The sequence below is a fragment of the Bactrocera dorsalis genome, chromosome 6 (assembly GCF_023373825.1).
Source record: "Bactrocera dorsalis isolate Fly_Bdor chromosome 6, ASM2337382v1, whole genome shotgun sequence".
Taxonomy (NCBI): Eukaryota; Metazoa; Arthropoda; class Insecta; order Diptera; family Tephritidae; genus Bactrocera; species Bactrocera dorsalis.
Window position 1 is genome coordinate 40,408,001 of NC_064308.1, and position 14,867 is coordinate 40,422,867.

General features: G+C 40.1%; 1 protein-coding gene across 3 annotated transcripts in view; it reads left to right on the top strand.

Annotated features, from left to right (window-relative positions):
- The window catches only part of LOC105221846 (zinc transporter ZIP9-A), a 32,448-nt gene extending 24,725 nt beyond the window's left edge, over positions 1 to 7,723 (top strand). The window contains exons 2-4 of one of the 3 annotated variants that reach the window (XM_049460731.1): positions 6,521 to 6,566; positions 6,642 to 6,875; positions 6,928 to 7,723. In XM_049460731.1, coding sequence (XP_049316688.1) covers positions 6,521 to 6,566; positions 6,642 to 6,875; positions 6,928 to 7,451 — 804 coding nt within the window. In that variant the 3' untranslated portion in view covers positions 7,452 to 7,723. Of the gene's footprint in view, positions 1 to 6,520; positions 6,876 to 6,927 lie in introns of all 3 variants that reach the window. The other 2 variants (XM_049460730.1, XM_049460729.1) reach the window with 2 other exon arrangements.
- The last annotated feature ends 7,144 nt before the right edge of the window (positions 7,724 to 14,867 follow it).

Genomic DNA, 14,867 nt, shown 5'->3' on the forward strand with positions numbered 1-14,867 from the left:
TGGATGCTCCGTTATTTGCTTGTGGGTTATTGTTTGTAGTTTTTACATGGGGTTTGTTTGCTGGAGTTGTTTGCAAGTCGTGTGCTGTGTTTACAGTTGTTGGTTCGGTCGTTATACTGCTGGTGTTTTTTACAATTTGTGCGAAGGACGGCGCCCTTATTTTTTTTAGAGGGGGTTGCATTTGATGTGTGTTGGGGTCGCTGTTGAAAATTTTCCATGCATCTCTAATTGTGCATCGGCGCTCTATTTTTATTTTATTTACTGACTTGTATTTAAGGAAAGTGGGACAGCCAGGGTCATTGGATGGATGGGTTTCAATTTGGCAGTTTATGCAGAATGTTCTTGGGCATGGATTATGTGGCGGAGAGGTTGCACACTGGCTACATAGCTCAATATTTCGACATCTATTTTTGGTATGACCGAGTCTTTGACAGCATTTGCACCGCATCGGATTTGGGATAAATTCTTGCACACGAACCCTTTCCCATCCTAATTTAAGGATTTCTGGTCTACGGATTAGGTCGAATGTCACAATTGCAGCACCGGTAGAGATTAGTACGTCACCCTCTTTTCGCATGATTTTTTTGACTTCGATTACTTTTTGGTTTCCTAGCCCTTCTACTAAGTCTTCTTCGGAGAGATTGATTAGGTTTCTGGAAAATATTCTGCCTTGCGTGGTGTTAAGACCTTTGTGAGAGGTAATTTTTACAGGTATAATGCCTATGTGAGTTGCTTTAATATACTTTTCGGCCGATTTCGCATTTTCGACTTTTAGGAGGAGGTCACCGGATCTTAGTTCCGTTACAACGGTGTTATCGCCGCAAATGTGTTTTAAACCCCTTTCGATTTGAAAGACATTATATGATGATAATGGACGGATTTTGTCATCTGCAATAGGACCGATGGCACTTGCCACTAAGAACCGAGGGATATGGTCGTCATTTTGTTTTGGCACAGGAAGTGGTACAAAGTCACTGAATTTTGGTCGTTTGTTGGGACGTTGCAAATCGGGATCGAGTAACCGAAACCTATTGCTTTCGGGGGGGTCAGCCCCGTTCATGGTGTCGAATGATAACTACGGCACTGAGTTTTTTTTTTTTATGTTTACACTGAGTTTTTTTTTTTTATGTTTCCACTAATGAATTAACAACTACAACTTTAAAGAGCAGCGGTAAATGAAACAGCTAGACTATCGTAGTCGATCGCAAAGAGGAAAAGAACGCGTGAAAAGGTCACGGGACGTGTTTACACGGCGGTTGCCCACTTTGAACTGTGTGTGTAAATAACATACGAATTTATAAAGGAAATGTTCAGCATACCGAAAAATTGGCGCAATGGCCACCTGTTCGTTTTTCTTGAACAACTCATTGCGCTGCACATCTGATCCAGGGTGTCTACTCTCCCTTTGGTTCCGTTGTAAAACTCAATCATGGTTGGCTTATTTGAAACGGGGTTAATAGTACCTATTTCATTGCAAGATGACAGAAGATATACTATTTTGCTAGGTTTTGGTTTATAGGATAATAGAGTTAAATTTTTGTCGTATCAAAACATTGACGTTCCGCATTTACGTCCCTTTTTGTGTTTTAATTCAGAAGTGTGCCAACTATTGTTAAATTGTACGGGTGATTTCCCAACGACTGAGCCGAATGTATGGATGTAAACCAGTTGTCCATCGTAATACTTCTATTCGAGCCATGTACTGATTTTGTTAGCTCTTTAACGTAGAACTTTCCAAGATGCAGTTTCGTGGTATTGGAGCCTTTACCTAAATACGGCATTGCATTTACCATGTAATAAGTTCCACTATCACACATCATTATAATTTTAATGCCATATTTGGCTGGCTTATTTGGTATGTACATATGGAAACGGCATTTACCTCTAAATGCCAGTAGCTGCTCATCAATTGTTAGGTATGGACCATGATTATAATTTTCCCTGCACTTTTGGACAAACATTTCCCATATTTTCCTTATAGGAGCGAATTTGTCCTTTACTAGTTGAATGCGTACAGACTTATCGTCGAACCGTAAGCAAGCCATTAGGAACTTGAATCTTGCTTTTGTGGTGGGTTCCACTGTATGACCGATCGAATAATTCATCAGCAGATAAATGCTGATCCTTTCTAACAGCCGTAATTACTAGTACTCCTAAAAGGGCGTTTATTTCCATTTCAGAAGTGATCCGTCTTTGTGTCATATCTGTATCTCCAATCACGGTTAATTGCCGTTGAATTATTTCTTGGTTTGTCCACTGCACGATTTCGCTAATAATATCCTTTGTGATAAACATTTGGAAACATTCTAGTGGGTCAGTTATGTTTTTGCATTCACCCGCTGGACCTCGATTTTGATGCATGAAGTTCAAACTATATCGATGTGTTTTACCTTTTACCGATGACCATTTATGGCCGTTTTTTCCACGCAGTATTACTTTAGAGCATGATATAATATTAGAATTTGATTTTAAAATATTAAGGGAAACGTCGTCTTCATCCACCTCTTTTTCTTGATCTGAACAGCTTGAATTATGAGCGTAATCGCATTGATCCACACTACTTTCTTCACCTGACAAGCTTGTATTTTGAGTGCATTAGTCTTGATCCAATTCCGTGTCAATACTTAGTTCACTAGCTTCGATTTCCAACTCATCGTCATCGACTAAGGAGAGAAACTTCTCGATTTCCTCATCATTTAACGGTAGCTTAGTAGTCATGGCAAACGAAATAAACCCCTAATCGATCAAGAAAATAATACCACAAAAACCTGAAAGTTACGTAAACGTCATCCTTCGTCAATTTGACTACGACATAAAACATAACCGAAAAAAATCTACTTGCGATTTGCGTGCTCCTCTGTATGTGTGCATTCAAAGAGAGTAAACAACCGACTATCGCTGTACGAAAGCGGAGATCAACACGAACAATTAAAAACATATTTACTTCTTCTTCTTAATTGGCGTAGACACCGCTTACGCGATTATAGCCGAGTTAACAACCGCGCGCCAGTCGTTTCTTCTTTTCGCTACGTGGGGCCAATTGGATATTCCAAGCAAAGCTAGGTCCTTCTCCACTTGGTCCTTCCAACGGAGTGGAGGTTTTCCTCTTCCTCTGCTTCCCCCGGCGGGTACTGCGTCGAATACTTTCAGAGCTGGAGTATTTTCATCCACCCGGACAACATGACCTAGCCAGCGTAGCCGCTGTCTTTTAATTCGCTGAACTATGTCAATGTCGTCGTATATCTCGTACAGCTCATCGTTCCATCGAATGCCATATTCGCCGTGGCCAACGCGCAAAGGACCATAAATCTTTCGCAGAATTTTTCTCTCGAAAACTCGCAACGTCGACTCATCCGCTGTTGACATCGTCCAAGCCTCTGCACCATATAGCAGGACGGGAATTATGAGTGACTTATAGAGTTTGGTTTTTGTCTGTCGAGAGAGGACTTTGCTTCTCAATTGCCTACTCAGTCCGAAGTAGCACCTGTTGGCAAGAGTTATCCTGCGTTGGATTTCTAGGCTGACATTGTTGGTGGTGTTTACGCTGGTTCCAAGATAGACGAAATTATCTACAACTTCAAAGTTATGACTGTCAACAGTGACGTGAGTGCCAAGACGAGAGTGCGACGACTGTTTGTTTGATGACAGGAGATATTTCGTCTTGCCCTCGTTCACTGCCAGACCCATTTGTTTTGCTTCCTTATTCAGTCTGGAGAAAGCAGAACTAACGGCGCGGGTATTGAGGCCGATGATATCAATATCATCGGCATACGCCAGCAGCTGTACACTTTTATAGAAGATTGTACCTGCTCGATTAAGTTCTGCAGCTCGAACTATTTTCTCCAGCAGCAGATTGAAAAAGTCGCACGATAGAGAGTCGCCTTGTCTGAAACCTCGTTTGGTATCGAACGGCTCGGAGAGGTCCTTCCCGATCCTGACGGAGCTTTTGGTATTGCTCAACGTCAGTTTACACAGCCGTATTAGTTTTGCGGGGATACCAAATTCAGACATCGCGGCATAAAGGCAGCTCCTTTTCGTGCTGTCGAAAGCAGCTTTGAAATCGACGAAGAGGTGTTGTGTGTCGATTCTCCTTTCACGGGTCTTTTCCAAGATTTGGCGCATGGTGAATATCTGGTCGGTTGTTGATTTACCAGGTCTAAAGCCACACTGATAAGGTCCAAAAAGTTCGTTGACTATGGGCTTTAATCTTTCACACAATACACTCGATAGAACCTTATATGCGATGTTGAGGAGGCTAATCCCACGGTAGTTGGCGCAGATTGTGGGGTCTCCTTTTTTATGGTTCTTCGCCGCCGTGTTTGAATAGCTCGGCCGGCAACCCATCGGCCCCTGCCGCTTTGTTGTTCTTCAGGCGGGTGATTGCTATTCGAACTTCTTCATGGTCGGGTAATGGAACGTCTGCTCCATCGTCATCGATTGGGGAATCGGGTTCGCCTTCTCCCGGTGTTGTGCTTTCACTGCCATTCAGCAGGCTGGAGAAGTGTTCCCTCCATAATTTAAGTATGCTCTGGGCATCGGTAACTAGATCACCTTTGGGGGTTCTACAAGAGTATGCTCCGGTCTTGAATCCTTCTGTAAGCCGCCGCATCTTTTCGTAGAATTTTCGAGCATTACCCCTGTCGGCCAGCTTATCGAGCTGTTCGTACTCACGCATTTCGGCCTCTTTCTTCTTCTGTCTGCAAATGCGTCTCGCTTCCCTCTTCAACTCTCGGTATCTATCCCATCCCGCACGTGTTGTGGTCGATCGTAACGTTGCGAGGTAGGCAGCCTGTTTTCTCTCCGCTGCGACACGGCACTCCTCGTCGTACCAGCTGTTCTTTTGCACTTTCCGAAAACCAATGGTTTCGATTGCAGCTGTACGTAAGGAGTTTGAAATGCCGTCCCACAGTTCCCTTATACCGAATTGTTGATGAGTGCTCTCAGAGAGCAGGAGTACAAGCCGAGTAGAAAAACGTTCGGCTGTCTGTTGTGATTGCAGCTTCTCGACGTCGAACCTTCCTTGTGTTTGTTGGCGTACGTTTTTTGCTGCACAGAGGCGGGTGCGAATTTTGGCTGCAACAATATAGTGGTCCGAGTCGATGTTAGGACCTCGGCGCGCACGCACATCTAAAACACTGGAGACGTGTCTTCCGTCTATCACAACATGATCGATCTGGTTGGTGGTTTTTCGATCCGGAGACAGCCAGGTAGCTTGATGTATCTTCTTATGCTGGAATCTAGTACTACAGATGACCATATTTCGGGCCCCGGCGAAGTCGATCAGCCTCAACCCATTTGGGGATGTTTCCTCGTGGAAGGCTGAATTTACCGACCGTAGTGCCAAAGATATCTTCTTTGTCCACCCTGGCGTTAAAGTCGCCAAGCACAATTTTGACATCGTGGCGGGGGCATCTCTCATAAGTGCGCTCCAAGCACTCATAAAAGGCATCTTTGGTCACATCGTCCTTCTCTTTCGTGGGGCGTAGGCGCAAATCAGCGATATGTTGAAGAACCTCGCTTTGGTGTGGATTGTGCCTAGATGTTCATTCTCCGGAGTGAATGATAGTTCTCGGCGACGGAGTCTCTCTCCCACCACGAATCCAACACCAAACTTGCGCTCCTTTATATGGCCACTGTAGTAAATGTCACAAGGACCTACTTGTCTCTGTCCTTGTCCCGTCCATCGCATTTCTTGGACGGCGGTGATGTCAGCCTTTATTTTCACGAGGACATCAACCAGCTGGGCAGCGGCACCTTCCCAATTAAGGGACCGGACATTCCAGGTGCATGCCCTCAATTCGCAGTCCTTATTTCGTTTGCCATGGTTGTCATCAAAAGGGGGGTCACTCATCCGAGGCTTGTTGTTCCTTTTCATTGGGGGTGTTTTTTTACGTGGCGGGTCCCAAACCCAGCGCACAACCCTATGCAGGGGATGTTTCGCCTTCTCACGTTAGCTCGCCTTCAAACGGATGTTCTTAGGCTACCCAGAGGATACTTGGTCAAAGACTGGAAGTCGTGAGCTGCTTGAGTCATATGCAAAAGAATCGTTTCTGGCCACTCCCAAGTGAATGGCGATCAGAGAACTTTCCTCACTTGCGTGAACTTCTGCACATGACTCCATCCTCCGACATTATTAGACACATCAAAGAGAAATATAGTTAACAACCAAATGAATGAAAAGTAATGAATTAGAATTCATTTGCAAGTCAGCTTCCTAAATAAAAAATGCGTGCATTATTAACACTAAATGAAAAAATATTTCAAACCAGAAAACTTTTATAACAAAATAAGACATTACAATGTTCTCTTTTAATAAATATTAAACGATGTGATTTTTTTAATGCTGTTTTGGACAGCTGTTTTATAAATCCCCAACTGCACTGATGATGGTCTAGATTACTTAATAAATTATATGTGATCTAATCACATAAAACTTTTGATATTAGCGATGCCTGAATTTTCAAATTGTATATGTACTAAAAACACGAAATAAAATACATACATATTTAACTACTTTCAGGAAAAACTAAAGTTTGTTACAGTTTTGGGCGCAGGCTTATTGGTAGGTACGGCATTAACCGTTATCATTCCGGAAGGAATACGCTCATTATATATGGATACCTTAAAACCCAATTTGCCAGAAATTGCTACGATATCAGGACGTAAAGTTGAAAAATCTCTATTTTCTGCAACAACAGAGACTTTTAATGTTGACCACATGAGAGGACCTGACTTCTCCCGCACTATTGGTGTATCGCTTGTATTGGGGTTTGTATTTATGCTGCTTGTGGACCACATTTCGCAACATAAAAGCGTAAACAGTTCAAAAGACAAAAACATAACAGCAACATTAGGCTTGGTTGTTCATGCCGCTGGTATGTATGAAAATTTTACAGGTATTTTGAATGACATATTTTTCATTTTCAGCTGATGGAGTAGCTCTTGGAGCTGCAGCAACGACCACTCACCAAGACGTTGAAATTATTGTATTTTTAGCAATCATGTTGCATAAAGCTCCAGCTGCCTTTGGGCTCGTTAGTTTTCTTTTACATGAAAAAATTGAACATCAAGAAATACGCAAGCACTTGTTAATTTTTTCTTGTTCGGCTCCACTATTAACTCTTTTGACTTTTTTTGGAATAGGACAGGAACAAAAGGAGACCCTCAATTCCTTAAATGCGACTGGAATAGCTATGCTTTTCTCAGCAGGAACATTTCTTTATGTAGCAACAGTGCATGTTCTACCAGAACTAACTCATGTCTCTCATTCGCATTCACATGGCCATTATGATTATCGTCAACTGAACAGTACAGTAAGTGGGATTGAATCTCAAGGTGATATACATTCTACCAATGTACGGTTTTCGAAAGGTCTTCTTTTAAGTGAAATGATAATATTAATATGTGGTGCATTACTTCCTCTTATAATAACTTTTGGTCATCATCACTAAATTAAGCTTTGTTCTTCTCTTAATGAAAATTTGGATTTAACGAGTGCAGTCGATGGTTACATTATATTAACTAAACATATCTGTATCTAATGAAAAAAAACCTAACATGATTGAGAATAATTGGCTTGGCTAATAAACACAGCGTTAACGTACACATATATATTTTCTTTGTATATACGCCAGCCGAAATACATACAGCTGCGAAAACAGCTGTGCCTGTGGCAGTTTTGCATATAAAATAAAAATAAAAAAAATTAAAAAAAGGGAAAAAACTTTGGTTTTTTTATGTAAAGAGCGAAAGCTCCTGTTTTATTTAGTTCCCTTTACGAACTAAATAACAAACTACCGAAATGGTTTTATTACAGGTATGTTTTGTATCACTTAGCTGTTTTCCGTTCCCACAGTCTGTAAGACACTTCCCTGCCAACCATGAGCGGGTAAAAAACCAGATAATCAGTAGGTAGTAAAGTGGAAACATATGGTTTGCCGCGTGAAGATTCTACCCAATTTTCCCCTCACACGTACGTATACATGTGATCATGCATCTCTGTTGCGCTCATTCAGCAGTGTCATATAAAAAAGTATATCTGCTCTAATATCCCTAATCAGGGGCTTATATTTTAAACAGCTGATGCAGGATTGCATTTTTTGATTCCTACTTTAAGAATTTCTTAAAATTTCAAAAAAAAGATTTAATTTTTAAATTATTAATTTTATTATTTTTAATACATATTTACATAAAATTTTAATTTATTGTAATTAAATATCTTAACACTAACATTGTGTAAATAAAAATATATTTAATTTCAAAAAATAATTTCATCTGAAAAAAGATTATAAAAGACAAATATCTGAAAAAAGATTGAAACAAAATAAATGTTATTAATACCTGAAAATAAATAATAATTACATTGAATTTATAATATCTAAAAGAAAAAGAACGATGATAATAATATCTGAAAGAAAAGATTAATATTATCTGAAAAAATAAAATACATATATTAAATACAAATAGAATTTACTCTGAAAGCAAATATTAATTAAATAAAAATAGTGATAAAAAGAGGATGGAGTCATGTGTAGAAGTTCACGCAAGTGAGGAAAGTTCTCTGATCGCTATTCACTTGGGAGTGGCCAGAAACGATTCTTTTACATATGACTCAAGCAGCTCACGACTTCCGGTCTTAGACCAAGTATCCTCTGGGTAGCTTAAGAACATCCGTTTGAAGGCGAGCTAAAGTGAGAAGGCGAAATATCCCCTACTTAGGGTTGTGCGCTGGGTTTGCGACCCGCCACGTAAAAAAACACCCCCAATGAAAAAGCAAACACAGCCTCGGATGAGAGACCCCCCTTTTGATAGGTTTCAAGACCGGAGCATACTCCTGTAGAACCCCCAAAGGTGATCTAGCAACCGATGCCCAGAGCATACTTAGACTATGGAGGGAACACTTCTCCAGCCTGCTGAATGGCAGTGAACACATAACACCAGGAGAAGGCGAACCCGATTTCCTAATCGATAACGATGGAGCAGACGTTCCATTACCCGGCCATGGAGAAGTTCGAATAGCATTTGCCCGGCTGAAGAACAATAAAGCGGCAGGGGCCGACGGATTGCCGGCCGAGCTATTCAAACACGGCGGCGAAAAACTGATAAGGAGCATGCATCAGCTTCTTTGCAAAATATGGTCGGATGAAAGCATGCCCAACGATTGGAATTTAAGTGTGCTATGCCCAATCCATAAAAAAGGAGACCCCACAATCTGTGCCAACTACCGTGGGATAAGCCTCCTCAACATCGCGTACAAGGTTCTATCGAGCGTATTGTGTGAAAGATTAAAGCCCACCGTCAACAAACTGATTGGACCTTATCAGTGTGGCTTCAGACCTGGTAAATCAACAACCGACCAGATATTCACCATGCGCCAAATTTTGGAAAAGACCCGTGAAAGGAGAATCGACACTCCCCACCTATTCGTCGATTTCAAAGCTGTTTTCGACAGCACGAAAAGGAGCTGCCTTTATGCCGCGATGTCTGAATTTGGTATCCCCGCAAAACTAATACGGCTGTGTAAACTGACGTTGAGCAACACCAAAAGCTCCGTCAGGATCGGGAAGGACCTCTCCGAGCCGTTCGATACCAAACGAGGTTTCAGGCAAGGCGACTCCCTATCGTGCGATTTCTTCAATCTGCTGCTGGAGAAAATAGTTCGAGCTGCAGAACTTAATCGAGCAGGTACAATCTTTTATAAGAGTGTACAGCTGCTGGCGTATGCCGATATTGATATCATCGGTCTCAACATCCGCGCCGTTAGTTCTGCTTTCTCCAGACTGAACAAGGAAGCAACGCAAATGGGTCTGGCAGTGAACGAGGGCAAGACGAAATATCTCCTGTCATCAAACAAACAGTCGTCGCACTCTCGTCTTGGCTCTCACGTCACTGTTGACAGTCATAACTTTGAAGTTGTAGATAATTTCGTCTATCTTGGAATCAGCGTAAACACCACCAACAATGTCAGCCTGGAAATCCAACGCAGGATTACACTTGCCAACAGGTGCTACTTCGGACTGAGTAGGCAATTGAAAAGTAAAGTCCTCTCTCGACGAACAAAAACCAAACTCTATAAGTCGCTCATAATTCCCGTCCTGCTATATGGTGCAGAGGCTTGGACGATGACAACAACCAATGAGTCGACGTTGCGAGTTTTCGAGAGAAAAGTTCTGCGAAAGATTTATGGTCCTTTTCGCGTTGGCCACGGCGAATATCGCATTCGATGGAACGATGAGCTGTACGAGATATACGACGACATTGACATAGTTCAGCGAATTAAAAGACAGCGGCTACGCGGCAGAGGAAGAGGAAGACCTCCACTCCGTTGGAAGGACCAAGTGGAGAAGGCCCCGGCCTCGCTTGGAATATCCAATTGTCGCCACGTAGCGAAGAGAAGAAACGACTGGCGCGCTGTTGTTGACTCGGCTATAATCGCGTAAGCGGTGTCTACGCCAGTAAAGAAGAAGAAGTGATAAAATCCGAAAGGAAAGAATAATTCAATAAAAATAATAATAACATCTGAAAGAAAGATAAATATTATATGATAATTTAAAATATAAAACAAACATTTGTTTTCATATATTTTATTGGAATTTCACTTACATACCGTCTTGTTGTACGGGCCAACTTTACGATGGTACGATTATGAATGGCGTGCGTCTCTCAACTATCCCTTTTGGGATTTTCTTTTGGCACTATTGACAATTATGTTTTCTCCTTCGCACTTATTCAAATAAATCAAGAAATGAAAGAAACTTTTTCATCGCATTTAGGTAAACAAAAGATAACCAGAAAATGTGCGTTGGTGTTAGCGCATAGAGAAAAAATGTGTAGTTGTATTTGAATATTTGGCCGTGGTTGACAGGGTTGGTTGTCAAAAATGATTTTGCGCGCGTGCAGTATTGTCTCCTCCTCATACGTAACTGTTTTAACATTTCCAATGCTAAAACTTCTTCCATCATTTCGGAATTTGCCATGGGTTGGAGAATTGCTGGATTGGATTCTGATCAACTATCTTTCTTGGTACAACTAGCTTATCATTTATTTGAATAGTAGCATTGTGGTGGGTGCCCTTGAATGATATTAATTCATCATTAACGCGTATGCTTCCTTCATACTGGTTTAGGAATAATATTCCTGGCGATATTTCCTCTACAGTGGGAATCTGTTGTTTGTTTATTGCGCTGCAGTTGGCACTTCGACTTCTCAATAAATTAGGAATACTTCTTTTTACAAAATCACTTCTGTGGCATTAATTTCTGAGTTTGACAGGATATAGGAATTCATAATATGGGCTTTTGCAGAATGGACTGCATCTAGGATTTCATCTTTGAGGATCTGCATTTCAAATTTAACCTTTAAGTTTTCAAAGGATTTCGTTAGTTATATTGGATATTTCATTAATTTTTTTAACTGTTAATTTATTTATAATCAACTGATTATTGTTGTTGTCAAGTAAATTATTAAGTTTATTTGTTATTAAAGGGTGATTTTTTAAGAGCTTGATAACTTTTTTTAAAAAAAAAACGCATAAAATTTGCAAAATCTCATCGGTTCTTTATTTGAAACGTTAGATTGGTTCATGACATTTACTTTTTGAAGATAATTTCATTTAAATGTTGACCGCGGCTGCGTCTTAGGTGGTCCATTCGGAAAGTCCAATTTTGGGCAACTTTTTCGAGCATTTCAGCTGGAATAGCCCGAATTTCTTCGGAAATGTTGTCTTCCAAAGCTGGAATAGTTGCTGGCTTATTTCTGTAGACTTTAGACTTGACGTAGCCCCACAAAAAATAGTCTAAAGGCGTTAAATCGCATGATCTTGGTGGCCAACTTACGGGTCCATTTCTTGAGATGAATTGTTGTCCGAAGTTTTCCCTCAAAATGGCCATAGAATCGCGAGCTGTGTGGCATGTAGCGCCATCTTGTTGAAACCACATGTCAACCAAGTTCAGTTCTTCCATTTTTGGCAACAAAAAGTTTGTTAGCATCGAACGATAGCGATCGCCATTCACCGTAACGTTGCGTCCAACAGCATCTTTGAAAAAATACGGTCCAATGATTCCACCAGCGTACAAACCACACCAAACAGTGCATTTTTCGGGATGCATGGGCAGTTCTTGAACGGCTTCTGGTTGCTCTTCACCCCAAATGCGGCAATTTTGCTTATTTACGTAGCCATTCAACCAGAAATGAGCCTCATCGCTGAACAAAATTTGTCGATAAAAAAGCGGATTTTCACATTTCGAACCGAACACTGATTTTGGTAATAAAATTCAATGATTTGCAAGCGTTGCTCGTTAGTAAGTCTATTCATGATGAAATGTCAAAGCATACTGAGCATCTTTCTCTTTGACACCACGTCTGAAATCCCACGTGATCTGTCAAATACTAATGCATGAAAATCCTAACCTCAAAAAAATCACCCGTTATATCAAAATCATTATGGTCCGGATTTTCGGCTAACCATTTCCAAGCTGTTCCAATAACGTTAATTGACCTTTTAGTTCCTTTGTTCGTTCTTAATCTATTGAAATGATTTCTAATATTTTCTGCTTCTAGGGATAGGAATAAATAAAAAGGATGAGTATGATTATGCGATGAATTTCTTGTTCTTTCTTGTTTCTTTTTTTTTAGTATTTCTCCATTTTTCTTCATTCATTTCTAATGGCTCGGGTCTTTTCTTCAAATAATACATGCGTTGGCTTTTGTTAGAGGGGATGGAATTGTTGTATTTGTAGAGTGCAATATCCAATAGTTCTTAAAAAGATTTATAATTATTTTCTGCTTTAAGGCATCTGATAATTTCTGTTAATGTTGAGTGTAGCCGTTCTATTTGGCCGTTTGCTAAACTGGCGTAAGGTGGTGTTTTATAGATTTGAATGTTAAATTGATTTTCGAGCATTAAAACAATAGAATTGAAGTTCAAAGATTTTTCGTTATCTATGACAACTATTTAAGGAACACCAAAAGCTAAGAGTATCTGTTTTAATGGTTCTTTAATATCTTCTGTGGCCCAAGAAACCTTATCGATAGCAGCGGGTAAATTTTTCTTATCGGTAATAAAAATACCTAAATGAATTATTTGTCCAGCAAATTTGGGTGTAGGAGTTTCTTCAATAACTATCTTGTTTGAATGTCAATCCTATTTACTCTCTTTGCAGATTTTATTCTTAATTTTTGGGGTCATCTGTTAAAAATATAAATTCTCTAATAGTTGCAATTTATTCTCCTTGTCGTTTCCTTTGAGCCCTAAAATGTTCTTTTATAGTTTCGTACTCCTGATCTTTTTCCTTTGTTAGGTCTGTTACTAATTTTCTAGTATAACAAACTCGGTATTGATTAACATGTACAGAATAACGGGTGATTTTTTTGAGGTTAGGATTTTCATGCATTAGTATTTGACAGATCACGTGGGATTTTAGACATGGTGTCAAAGAGAAAGATGCTCAGTATGCTTTGACATTTCATCATGAATAGACTTACTAACGAGCAACGCTTGCAAATCATTGAATTTTATTACCAAAATCAGTGTTCGGTTCGAAATGTGTTTCGCGCTTTACGTCCGATTTTCCGATGAGGCTCATTTCTGGTTGAATGGCTACGTAAATAAGCAAAATTGCCGCATTTGGGGTGAAGAGCAACCAGAAGCCGTTCAAGAACTGCCCATGCATCCCGAAAAATGCACTGTTTGGTGTGGTTTGTACGCTGGTGGAATCATTGGACCGTATTTTTTCAAAGATGCTGTTGGACGCAACGTTACGGTGAATGGCGATCGCTATCGTTCGATGCTAACAAACTTTTTGTTGCCAAAAATGGAAGAACTGAACTTGGTTGACATGTGGTTTCAACAAGATGGCGCTACATGCCACACAGCTCGCGATTCTATGGCCATTTTGAGGGAAAACTTCGGACAACAATTCATCTCAAGAAATGGACCCGTAAGTTGGCCACCAAGATCATGCGATTTAACGCCTTTAGACTATTTTTTGTGGGGCTACGTCAAGTCTAAAGTCTACAGAAATAAGCCAGCAACTATTCCAGCTTTGGAAGACAACATTTCCGAAGAAATTCGGGCTATTCCGGCCGAAATGCTCGAAAAAGTTGCCCAAAATTGGACTTTCCGAATGGACCACCTAAGACGCAGCCGCGGTCAACATTTAAATGAAATTATCTTCAAAAAGTAAATGTCATGAACCAATCTAACGTTTCAAATAAAGAACCGATGAGATTTTGCAAATTTTATGCGTTTTTTTTTTAAAAACAGTTATCAAGCTCTTAAAAAATCACCCTATACATTGCTTGAAGCTTGCCTAAAATGTCATCACTCGTTTTAATGCAATTCGTAACTGAAGGGTTTAGGTAACGTTTAAACATCTGAAATATTTTTTTTTCAATAAACTCTTTTTCTCCAAATGTAAGAATTAATTGGTTCTTAAAAGCGTTTACCGGAGCTGCAGTAAATTGTATTAAATTTTGTGATGCATTATGTTGGCTAACAGAAATTGAATTTATTTGCAAATCGGTGGCCTTGACAAGCCTACGGCAACTTTATTATTAGTACCTGGTTTAAACTTTTATTCGTAATTATAATCATCAAGCATTGCTTTCCACCTTTTAAGTTTGCTATTTGTGTTCTGTGTGTGAACTATATACAAAATTTCTTAATGATTTAAGGGGGGAGCCTGCTTCAGAGGCTTCAAAAACTCGATTTTTTTGAGGATTTTTTTTGGGAGGGAAAGAAATAATTGAGTAAAGCGAAATTTCTAGAGTTTATAGTTATATATTTAAACATCACCTTCAATTTTTTTGGATTCGAAATCTTTTATATTCTGCCTTTGGGAAATAATTGCCCGATGCATCTCGCATGT